Raw genomic sequence first — 12,626 nt, forward strand, 5'->3', positions numbered from 1 at the left:
ATGATTATTTTTTTAATCTTTAATGAAATGTTTGTTTTGAAAAAGTGCATCTTCAAAATGGGGACACTTGTGCAGGAGCCAAATCCAAGAGCAGTCATAATGTTCCTGGTTTGGATGAAGTTCTTGAGCTGCACTTTCCCCCATCCCACAAGCACCCCGGAGCATCAGTCTGCTGTTTATTTCAGAGTCCAGGCACACAGATGTCCCTGACACTTGAGTGATTTCTGCTCTTACTGGAGGAAAAGGGATTTGACAGCAGCTTCTGAAGTTTGTTTGCTGTTTGGCTTCACTCCCCATACAGTGGGATGGATACATGTGTTCAGACTCTTCTGCTGGAGGTGGCTGATGTGGATGTGTTAACTGCTGGTTCCAGTTGTTCCTGGGCACCGAGCTTTTGTGAGGAGAAGCACTGCCTCATGTTGTGAAAAAAGGATGATGAACACAGACTGATTTGTTACTTTAGAATAAACTACTGCATGATTATTCATTCTAATGTCTAGAACAGATAAGACAAGCTTTCCCTGATGTCCCCCGTAAAAATCCAGGGGAGTTAGAAATTTGAGTTTCTCAGCAGTAATAATTGCTGGGGCTTTGACAAGGAGTATGTATGCTGCTGAGTAGCATATACACTTCTGCTTGAGCTGGGCTGCCTTACAGGGAAGACATTGGCTAAAATAATTCCAGCCAGCAGTGCCTTGACCTGCAAACTAAAAGGATCCTCAGAGTCCAGTGAGTCAAGCAGACAGTTTGTAGTTGAATGCCGGTCCTTCTGTACCTGAGCTTGGGCTGTCTTGTAGTGGCATGGTTTTTGTCAAGGTTTCTGTCTTAAGAAGGGAACCACGATGACTTTACTCAAGACCACAGAGTGTAAATAACATTTAGGACACCGGTGCTAATATTTTGAGGGGAGGAGTAAGCCTCCCATCTCTTTGATTTTTGTACACTTAGCACATTGTAATGACTCATATTCTTCAGATATCTCCTATTCCCTCCACTTGCTACCAGAACATTGACATGGTTCCTGTTGTTGTCGTTTGGTAGACCAGTTGCATGAGTGCACATCTCAGCCCTGCAGCTGCTGTGGTCTTTTTCAACCCAGGTGTTGAGGCTTATTCTTTAACAATGTGTTTGAGTGGAGTTGGGGAGAACATGATATAGAAAAAAAGGCTGGGAGAGAAAGGAAAGCTCTTCTTCATGATCCTTGCCCCCCTTTGGTAAGGAAGACTTCTAAATTATAGGGATTTTTGTAAATCCCAGGAGGAGTAGTTAAGGCAGAGCTGCTTTTGCTTTTGTTGAGCTTGCAGGAGGGCTTGCCTAGAGCAGAAAATGTGAAGTAGATTCAGATATACTCCAAAGACCTGTGCCTATGAGCTGCTTGTTGTGGAAAGACTCCTTCAAATATCAGCAAGGAAGGAGGAGCCCCAAACTACTCTAAGAGCAGTGCTTTTGTGTGCTGAACTAAAACTGGAAAGTTTTAGACAACCTAAATGCCTTTAGCCTGCCTAGCACACAGATTTTGGCACTTTTGATTGCATAGTTTCAGTCATACACGTATTCTGAGTGAAAGTGGGAATCAAATTTTATGAAAAGTTGTTGGGGTGGGGGGAATCATCTGTATATCAATGATGTTAAGTGTTTCATTTATTTATTTATTGAAATACCCTGAAGTATTTTGGGTACATGGAACTGTCATAAAACTGTCTTTTCTGTTCTTATTTAGTTTTTTTGGAGGATAAATAATAAAATGTTGGAGAAGGAAAGCTATGAAGGGTCAGACTGTTGACAGGTCAGGAGCATCACTGCCCATCCAGCCAGTGCAGGTGGTGGCCACGCTTTGTGCCCCATTCACAAACAAAGCTGATGCTTTCCCAAGGCAGACAGCAACCTCTGTGATCTCCCATGTGAGAACAACCCTATGTGGCTGAGCTCTGAACCCGTTCCTGGTTTCATGTCTCACCTGCCTGACACCAGGAAAGGCTTCTGAAGAGCTTTTTGATTCTTTTTGTTGTCAGCTGTTCCAGATAGTTTGATGGAGCCCATTGAGTTTAGCTTCTCTGACTCCCTTCTCTCCACCTGTAATTCTTGCTAAGAAATTGTATTTGTAATCACATTAGGTGGTAGAAGCTTAACTTACCAGCAGTGCCTTGTTTTAACTACTTTTTACCAGAGCTTGTTCACTTCCATGTTTGCAATAATCCAACACAAGCCATGAATTTCTCCAGAGACTGTTTGCCCCTGCATTATCCTTTCCATAGCTGAACAGTACGGTGATTTAACTGATGCAATTATATAACTGATCTGTTAAATTCTGTACCCATTGGATGGTGATCTTCTGTGCTCTGACAGTGCTATTGAGTTGTGCCACATTAAAAAAAATGGTATTTTTTTAAAGCACCTGCTTCTCTGAATCCCATTTCTGCTTTAGTTTCTCTGGGGCAACTGCAGTAGGAATACAATTTCCTAATTTCAAAATGTTTCCAAAATGGTACTGAACTGTTTTTATACAGGGAAATGTGTTTTATGGGCCAAGACTGGAGCAAGGTTAGCATTACTGTGCTTAATATCAGCTATTGAAAAGAAGAACTTTGTTTCATGAGACACAATAAATACAGGTTACTTGAAGAGGAAGTGTTGAAAAGGAGGAGGATGAGATAAAAGAGCAAAAGGTTTTACTATAAAGCATTTTTTATTTCTTGCGAGTTTTAGTAGGTAAACTGTGTAAACAGCAGCTTCATTATGACTTGGGTTTGGAAACTGGTTCCCTTTTCTTAGGTTTTGTGGGTTCTTTTGCCTTTTAAAATGCCCACGGTCCTCCAACCTATCTCCCATCCTGGCAGTGATGTTTATACTACACATTCTTCTACTGTTTTGTGCAGCCAGTGCTGTCACAGCTACACTGAATGAGGTTCCACCCTAACTACAATATTAACCCTGCAAATCTGTTCATTTTCTCTCAAAGCAGCCCCAGGCAGGGTATACAGGAGAATGTGTCCAATTGAAAAGCTATGACAGACTTGGTGGTGCTGCACTGTGCTAAATTGCAAGAGAGCTATGTTTTCTCTGCCAGAGTGAATCCTGTGAAGGGACATGCTGGTGTCCATCTCATACAAGTTACAGAATTTGGTTTTCGTTTTAGTCTCAACTTTCATTGATAATTTTATTGATATGGATTTATAGAAAAATTCATTGATAATTTTATCTTTCTGCTGTTTGTCTGCTTTTAAGCACTGAAATGTGTTCCTCAGACCTGCTGCTTTCCTCCTGCTAATCGTCCAACTCATGCTCCCCCCACCCCCAGTTTGTATCAGTCCTTTCACCTTTGTAGTCGTTGTTTTTAATTTTTTTCTTCATTATTTTACTAAATACCGCTCTGCAGATCAGTAGCATCTTGGGTGGTGGTTGTACCACATAGCATTTGTAGCAGACATTAGTTTTGCATAGCGTGTGTACCTTATTTTGTCTGGACTTGTCTTCTTTGTGCTGCAGGCACCTCCTCCAGCAATTGTAGTGATTAAGCCCGGTATTTCTGCAGATTTATATTAACTTCTGCTTATAAAGAAAGAGAAGAAACCCAACCCTTCCTCCCCCCCTCCACTCCCTGACATCTAAACTAGATGTTTTTCTTCATTCCCTTAGTTTTTATCGGTTAGACCTAAGCTAGCTTTTGTGTATGAAAGAAAATTAGTTAAGCACCTTGTGGTTTATAGATGCCTTTTGTTACATATTACTCGGATTTATTGTGCAACGTTGGCCCGTAAATCATTTCATCCAGACGATTACCTGGCTCACGTTGCCTTTATGTTTTTTTAAGTCTTTTAAGAGGCATGAAGAATGGAGAAGTGGTGTTTTTGGCGGCGGCGGGCTTTGCTAGCCCCGATGTCCCGCAACTCTGTCGGATGGCCGCGCTCCGCTTTGCTGGGCTTTGCCGAGGAGATGTTTACAAGGAATCCATTACTTTGTGCAGCTGAAAGACAGTGCTGAAAGAACAAAGGGAGTTTCGTGATGAAGCGTATCTGACTTCTCGCTGCTTTGCTTACCTTTTAAATGTAAAACTCAGTCATTTGCAAGGGCTTTTAGTTCTCAGGGCATCCCTATAAGATTCCACCCCGTGCGGAGCTGTCCTTCAGTCGAAAGCGGGGTTGTCTCAGAACCGCTCTCGGACGCATTTCTATTTTAATCCCCAACTTTGCCTGCCGCCTGCCTTCCTGGCTCCAGCTCATCGCCCTGCCCTGCCCTGCCCTGCCCTGCCCCACCCGCAGCGCGCAGGCGGCCGCGCTCCCTCTGCGACCAAAAGTTGGCTCCATCCGCAAAGCGCCGCTCCCGCTCCCGCTCCCGCTCCCGCTCCCGCCCCGCGCTCGCCGGCCCCGGGACGCGCTCGGACCCGCAGCCTACCCGCGGCACACGGGGGCAGCTGTCGCCATACGTATAACTTTTAAATGGAAAATGTCTTTCTCAAAGGCTGTCGATGTCCAGTGGTCCGCAGTCCATGAGCAGTTGACTAGTCCAGGTGTTTCTGCTTCTGTTCCTGTGCTATGTGAATTGGGAATTCGAGAGAAGAGTGTGCAGGATGGAGGAGTTGAGGGTTTGTATTTCTGTTCTGGTGGTACGGCAGTGACGGAGGGTTTGGGAAGGAATGGAAACTCTTCCTGGGGTCGTCTTAATTAAGGAAAATATTGTTCTCAGTCTTTTTGTCTGTATCTCTTTCTGTCAGTGCTTTCATCAGTTCTTAAAAATGAGAATGACCCTTTTTGTTGGTATGGATTGACTGTCGCGAGTAGTATTCAGGAAAAACTTGTTTTATTGGACGTGATTTCTTCTTCGTGGGTTTTATCAGTGCGTTTTGCCCCACTCATTTAAAACATAGCCGTTTCAAACCCTTAGAGCTGGATTCATTTTTGAAACTGCCGAGTACTTGTCTGTGCTTTACTAAGATAAAAGTCATAATCAGAGACTGTGAGACAGTCCTATTGATTCAAGACTGGGGGTTTCTGTAAGGTTTTAAAGAGGATCATTAACCCAGGTCTATCTTTTCACAGGACAGTCGGCCCAATATGTCAAGACCTCTGATCACTAGATCCCCTGCATCTCCATTGAACAATCAAGGCATCCCCACTCCAGCACAGCTCACAAAATCCAACGCACCAGTTCACATTGATGTGGGTGGGCACATGTATACCAGCAGCTTGGCCACGCTTACAAAATATCCTGATTCCAGGTAACTTTAAAAAGCTTCTTCTGCATGTCTTTGGCAAACTCCTTTTCTTCCTTTTCGTGCTTGGACGTCCTGGGGCTGTCTCACAATGATGAATTTAGCTCCTTTTGTTTCAAAATTAAATTAGCTTTCTTTGTTAGTAGGCAGTTAGAGACTTACTTTTCTTTCTCTGCTCCGCTGTGTTTCTGACAAATGGCACTTCTGCAAATCCTGATGTGTGTGTACTAAAACAAAGCAGCTAGTAAAGAGCACTTACTTTCTTCTACCTAGGATTCTGGGTTTATGCCAGGGCACCCATGCTGTGGTTTGTTACATTCAAAAACTGTAGTGATACTGCATTTAAGCCCAAAGGTGGGGGTGTTGGAGTATTTGTTTTGTTTCTTTTGGAACAGTAACCACTCTCCTGTACTGTCAACACGCCATCTCGGATGTGTCACTTGAGGCAAAGACAAGGTTGAATGAAATAAACTATAGGACAGTATTAACTGAATACTTTTTACAGAATCCTAGGACTTTTCAAATAATTAGGCTCTTAACTCTCACATACCTTTTGAATGAAGTATTTGTGACACTGGTAGCTCACTGGTAATAAGCAGTCAGAAAACTGCTGCATGTGTGAGCAAATGGTGCCTGTAGAGTAGATAAAACAAGAGTGCATCTCTAAGAAATTAAGAGTGTGTTTAACAGTGTGTGTGGGCATTACCTGGTGGTGCTGGCAGGCAAAGTGTAGTGCTGTAACTCTAAGGGTTGGTTATGAGCCAGCAGGAATTCATTGTGTCCACTGTATAAATCTATATATCTTGCCCTTCACTGCCCAGTCCTGCTCTAGAGGAAAGGCAGTGTTCCCATTGTGTTCTCTCCAGTCAGAGGGGGGAGATTTTCAGTTTCTTGATCCCACAGCTCTGACCTGCCTTTTCAAAGGGCACAAAGCACACACACTTCATGGGATGTGACTTGGTTCAAAGCCTGGAATTTCACCTGATACTACTGCCTCTGCATCATCAGCTCATAGTGTTAGGTGGACTGAAACAGTGCTCCTGGCAGGCCTGGAGGAAGAGAACTGTACACACAGCAAGGCATGTGGGCTTTCTTATGACAGCCTCCTCAAGGAAGGCCCGGCAGAGGGGAGCAAAAGGAGCCATGCCAAAACCTGGGTCTGCCAGGAGAGATTGAAGTAATGTCTGGGAAAACTTGAAATCTTCTTCGAAAACCAAATCTGTTCTTTTGGGGGTTTTCTTAGAAGCTCCTAGTAGTTGTGATTACTTAGTGGGTTTTTTTGGTAGTTGGAGCACTGATGGTGTCTGACACTGTTGTGTATGCAGAATGAGAGGCTGCTGCTTCTGTTTTCATGTCAAATTCACAGAGAGAGTATATTACTTCAAGTGGAGAAACACTAAAATGTCATTCAAAAATGTGTATGGTGGCAGTGAGTTTAAGCTTAATGTATTCTGCGCTCAATTTAGCCATTGTAGCACTTGAAAGTGAGAGCTATGCCTGTAGTATCAAAGCCAGTTTAATAAATTAAACATTTTAAAACCTCTTCAAACATAATTTAAAGAAAACCCAAACTCTGAGTTACAGTCATTCTGTTTCAAGTCATTCTGACATGTGTTTGTGTTTCAGTTCTGACAGTGTCTTTTGAACCTCTTGATGAGTGAATATTTCCAGCGTAGCTGTTAGAACCTGGAATTCCCAGCCACTTCCAGAACCTGAGAGACTTTTTTTTAACATATAGCAGCTTCAAAAGAACAATTATTAAACTCATTTGCATGTCAAGACAATGGCATGAAGCAATAGGACAGTAATCTTGATATAGTTGTTTGGGTTTTGTCTGAGATTTTGCCATCAGGTTTTTTTCCAGTGGAGGGTTGGGATGTATATATATGTGTGTGTATATATATATATATACAAATATGCATATTTGTATAGAGCAAGTGCTAGCTAAAAATTATCCAGTAACATTTGGACATTAATACAAATTGTTTCTTGGAACCTGACCTGGTCAGTTTATATCTAGGTAGACTCTTTGTTACCCAACTTTAGCACAAGGTTTTTGTCAACATTGCTTATATGTTTCCTTTTCTGCCAATATCACATGTGTGAATGTTATCAGAACTAAGGATGGTCTCATAGATATTTTTGGGCCAGTTGAAACCTCCTGAGACTTACTGTTATATGAAGTATTGTCTATGAAAAATAACTTCTTGATTATCTTGCCTGAAAGAGCAGTGCTCCAGGGATGAGTCAAGGCATCGGTTGCAGGCTCCAGCACGTAACAGGTTGAGACACGAAAGTCATTAGGTTTCTGACTCGTATTACATGTAGTCTAAGGGCCAGAAGCCTAAAATGAACCTTTCATCTGTGGGCCAGGTACCAGAGTCATCTTTCTTTGTGAGATTGAGAGGGTGATATTCAAACCAGCAGCTTTGGAGTCACTCTGACTTGCTGGTGTGAGGGAGACCTGTTCTGATAGAGCAGTCTTTGCTTTGGAGAAAGTGTACTCTTCCTTCTCCTTTTGGGGTCAATAGCATCTCACCTTGTACCTCACTGTTTTCTTCTTCCTGGACAGCAGAGTATGAATTGGAAAGAGTACTTTAAAGAAGAGTTCCTTAAATAATATCAGGTAAAGACTTGTAGCTTGAAGGGATCATTTTCCATAGTTCTTCTGTTAGGTTCCCCAACCTGGTTTGTGCCTTGACATGTAAAATGCCTGCTGACAGGTATCTATTCATTCCTCCAAAGAAACCTTGGTGTGACTGTAAAGGTGTCTTGCTACCGTTGCTGGATCCCTGCTCTTTGCTTTGGAAAGGCCATTGTGGATTTCCCTCAAATGCTCTTGTGCTCGAAGAAGCCAAAGAATCAGTGTTTTGGGAAAAAGCTGACTCAGTGAAGCAATCTGACAGACAAGCATCTTATCTAATAGATGGTTTGAATTGAGTAATCCTAGAATTATAAATTCTGAAGCTAAAATAATGCTTTAAAGAGCCCTCAAAATTAATTTTAAAATCTAGTAGCATAAAATTTTAAAGAGTCTAGTTATAATCCAGACTAGGGAGAATCTGTTGTTTTCACAAGGAAAATCCCCTATGAATACTTTAGCTTATCAACAGGCTTCAGATTCTCCCAAGAAACCAGAGAGACCATGCCTCAAACATGGTTTATGAAGCCCAATAGTACAGTTTGCCAGACTTAGGCTTCAGCAAGAGGCAGTTTGAATCAACCTGTCTACCAAGAAAACCTAATGTAAGATCCCTCTGATGAAATAAATAACAATTTTCTTTTAAAGTCTGGGGAGGGAGCAGATGTCCTTTTAGCGCATTCACCCCTGCACAAATTGTACAAACAGATTGTTTACTTGAAGTTACCAAATCTTCAGGTTGGTATCTGGCAACAGAGACCTACCTGTTAAAGGCTTGGGTGTACAAATTTTTTAATTGCTTGGTTTTTGCAAATGAAGATTTTTTTTAAAAAAATTGTTTTCTTGGGGAAAAAAAATTATTCCAGGAAAGGTGGATCCAAGATGAGGGTCTGCTAAAGGAGCCTTTCTCCCCCGAGAGCTCAGGCACATTCAGTGCCATTGTTCTCCATGGTCACCAGAAAGTCTGAGGAGGACAGGTTGAGGTGTTAGGACTTATGATTGTGAGGAGAGGAAGCACTGGCTGGTTCAGTCTGATACTTTACCCAAGCAGCCTACTCTCCTTCCAGTGCATTGTCATCTTGCAGTAGGATTGAACCCTTTGCTTGGTGTCAGCATTCCTACATCTCTCAGCCTTAATACTGTCTGCACACCATCTACCAAAAGTTATTGTGTACCAGGCTAAGACAACCTCAACTGAATTTCAGAACTAAATGGGAAGATGTTTAACTTTGATCATACAAGCATCAGCTGTCTGATATCTCTGATATCAGCAATATCAGCAATGTTGTCTATCTCATATGTTCAAAGCATCTGAACTTCTAATTAGTTCTGTTCAAGTCATCTGGTACAGATATTTGCATAACACCGTGGCATTGGATTGCCGCATTCTATATTCCCACCACAAAATGGGAAAAATTCACTTAAAACCTTGTATATAGCTTTGTAGAACCTTTTGGAGTATCTGTTTGTGTTGCTACATCTCCCATCTTGAGTTACTCCCTGCATATGAAGGTGGATTCTTCTTATACAGTATTTCACAATCCTTCCAAATTTCTGCCCAGGGCTATTTCAGGTTTTCATATGAACCAATCCATTCGTGTCCCAGTTTTCTTACCCAATCTTCACTCTCAGCCCTCAGGGAAATTAAATTTCACACACTTGGATCCAGTTAGGACACTGGCATTTTTTATTTTTTTTTTATTTTTATTTTTTTTATTGGTAAGGGTTTCTTTTGCATCAAGAGCACGGAATTACTTAGGAGAATGCCCAGACTGTCCTTGGCCTTTTTTGACAGTTTGAAAGAAAGACTTATCCTTCACAAGTTGTGTAGGTAGACTGCCAAGGACGTGCTGTGAATTAGGCAGCACTGCTTGCCTGTTTCAGAGCTCTGGCAGTTTCTGTTATCAGTCCCCAGGTCCAAAACAAACTGACATGGCCCTTAGTTCAAACTTCTGCAAATTGCAGCACCATGCTGGAGACTTCTGTCTTGGTAGGAGACCTGCTGAGGTGAGGGTGGTCTGCACTTTGCATAGGCCTCCCTCTGTAACACCTCCCTGAAAGCAGCCCTGACACAACTTTCCTACTCAACTTGGAAAGTACCTCTCAAACTGCTCTGTTATGCTAAACTTGAAGGAATACAAAATTTTCTAATTAATGAGCTTTTGGTGATTTGGGTTTTTTAAGGAAATATTGAGAGAGTGGGTGTTTCTGCATCATTGTTTCCACCCTCCTTATTTGGATTTATCTTCCTGAGAGGTACATCTCTGTCTGTATCTTTCTAGAACAGCAACATCAAGAGCAAGCTTCTGTGAAAGTTTTCAGTATTGCTATAACCAGCTTTGTCTGCTGTATTAGCATGAACGGTCCAGGTCACAGCTTTTTAATATTTTGTAACATTCCTGGCAGGAGGGAAATAGGCAGAAGAAGTTGGCAGAGGGTCGGTACAATCTTTGTCTTACCTATCCTGTCTTACTCATCTCTTTATTCACCTTTTGTATTTCATCATTTGATTGCTGCATGGTCTTGTGGCAAGGAAAGGTGAGGGCTTGGGATAGGGAAATACATTGACTCTCACTGACCTGTTCTGTGACCCAAGATAACAGATTTAACTTTGGGCTTCGCTTGCTTCCTACCAAGGTTAACAAAAAAGTAATTTGTAGAGTGCTTTGGGATGACAATTGAAAGTGTAAAAGATTACTATCTCTAAGCATAAATATTTATAGATCCAGTAACTGAGATAGAGGTTGATGATGTTGGTATCATCAGTAATATGTATTAATAAAAAATTAACTGTTCATTCACAAGGACCAGACTCAGCACAGTCAGGCAGTACAGTTGTGTTGGTTAGTGTAACCACATATACAGACTTGGAAAGAAAATAGAAACAGAACTGTGAATAATGCTATACTTTATGCCTTTTTAAAGAATTTCAGAGAATTTGCACAACTGATATTTTAAAGAGAACTCTTGCAACACACATCTGTCAATAAAGAGCTCTGAGGGGTATTTTCTGGTCCTGGCTGAACCAAGATTAATTGTAGCTCTAGGTATGTGTATTGAATTTAGGGTATATATTGACCTCATTTTGCCTCAATTAATGATCATCACAGGTCAGTCATCACTGTTGCCTCAGTAGAAGTAAATATTTTTCAAATTGTAGTCCTGTAATATGTCTAACTTGCAAGGTCAGCAAGTTGCTGCTGTTGCTTGTGGCTGGTGACTGGTGAAAGAAATAGCAGCATCAGATTAGCAGGTTCTCACATCATGTGGCCAGTAACTGGTGGTGAGTCATCCCTGAAAGGGGCCACAAAATTGATGTCTGTCTTCCTGTTCTAAATGTCAGTAAAAGTGAGCTCACGTGTATTTACTCGGAGGGTAAAAAGCATTGTCTTTGTTCAATGCTTTTTTTTTTTTGTTCAATGCTTCTGCACTCAATTGTGTAAAATGACTGTAAAATCAAGACAGTGGATTGTTGGAAAGCTCTTTGCACATGTGCAGAGCCAGAAAAGGTAGATGTGCAGACTTGATGCTACAGGGGTTCATGCTGAGCTTGTCTCTGGCTGCCTGACTATGACAGTGTATAAGGACATATGTTCAGAGGAAGAAGTGCCTACATTCAGGAGTGTTAGAAAGCTAAAGGCTTCAGCTCCTGATTTCTGAGGCTACTAATCCTCAGAAGTAACAGTCATTTTTCTTGAGAGGAAAGAAGAAAATCCATAGCGGGATCATCAGTGTAGAGATTCCTTTGCCAGCTGGCTCATGTGGGTTTGTAGGGGTTGGATCAACCTGTAAGTCCAGCAGAGGGAAGGTTGTCAATAACTAGTTTAAGGGTCTGTGCTTTGAGAAATCATTTGATTGCAAAGGCTGCTTGAAATCCTCTGTAGATGGAAATTTAAAATTTGGAGGGAACCTTACAATTCTTGTATTTTTTCTGCCCAACAGCATGGTTTAATAAGATAGACTGAAGGCATCCAAGAAGTATTTTTCACTCTGCCTGACCAATACCTGGGAAGATAAAAAAATATTCTGAGTCTCTGGGTCTTGCTGACCTAATAAGAAGAATCCCATTAGAGACTGAGGTGGTGCTGAAGTATTCTGCTTATTGGTCACTTCTGATAGGGCCCAGGTTTGAACCATAGTTGTGAGGTTCAGTGGTTTGTTTTGCTTTTTGCTGTACCTACAGAGGTTCCTGACGGCAAGGAGTATGTTAGCACAAGGTTCTCATTCTGCTCCCACATAAACTGTTTGTACTTCGTTGGTCTTTCATAAATTGCAACGTAGTTGCTAAGCAAATTGGCATCTTGTACATACATAATTGCAGAAGCAAACATTTGGCTTCCAGTTTTGCCGTCAACACCCGGCCACCTCTTGGGTGTGTTTGAAGCTTTAGGATACAGATTCCAGCTTCTGGCTTACTTCTTTCTGGTGATGATCAACCTTCTGGCTGGGTTTCATGTATACAAGTATGACTGTCATTTGGGGATGTATTTGCAGAGGTTGCATAGGAAATGGTGGAAACTGCTCAGGATTCAGTGGTTATCTGCAGTCATTTTAATGCAAAAAAGGCACAAATGCTGTGTTGTCAAGGGAATGTCACCAGTTCCTGTTATGTGAACTTTTCCTCTAACTTAACCAGTCTGCAGTTTATTCAAATATCGTAACCAGACAAGTGTCATCTGGCAATCTTTATTCTCCTTTTGTCTTTTGTTCTCAACCTTTTTTTTTGCCTTTGTCTGCACCATACAAGATGTTGATGCCTCTTTGACTCTTGCCTTT

General features: G+C 41.7%; 1 protein-coding gene across 6 annotated transcripts in view; it reads left to right on the plus strand.

Annotated features, from left to right (window-relative positions):
• Positions 1-12,626, plus strand: part of KCTD1 (potassium channel tetramerization domain containing 1) — a 100,682-nt gene that overhangs the window by 62,835 nt on the left and 25,221 nt on the right. For 4 of the 6 annotated variants that reach the window (XM_086889814.1, XM_086889791.1, XM_086889786.1 and 1 more), the window contains exon 2: positions 5,037-5,215. In XM_086889814.1, the coding sequence (XP_086745940.1) occupies positions 5,052-5,215 (164 nt within the window). In that variant the 5' untranslated portion in view covers positions 5,037-5,051. Of the gene's footprint in view, positions 1-577; positions 4,583-5,036; positions 5,216-12,626 lie in introns of those variants that run through there. The other 2 variants (XM_086889796.1, XM_086889807.1) reach the window with 2 other exon arrangements.

This window comes from Cyanistes caeruleus, chromosome 1, assembly GCF_971803275.1.
Source record: "Cyanistes caeruleus chromosome 1, bCyaCae1.hap1.1, whole genome shotgun sequence".
NCBI lineage: Eukaryota > Metazoa > Chordata > Aves > Passeriformes > Paridae > Cyanistes > Cyanistes caeruleus.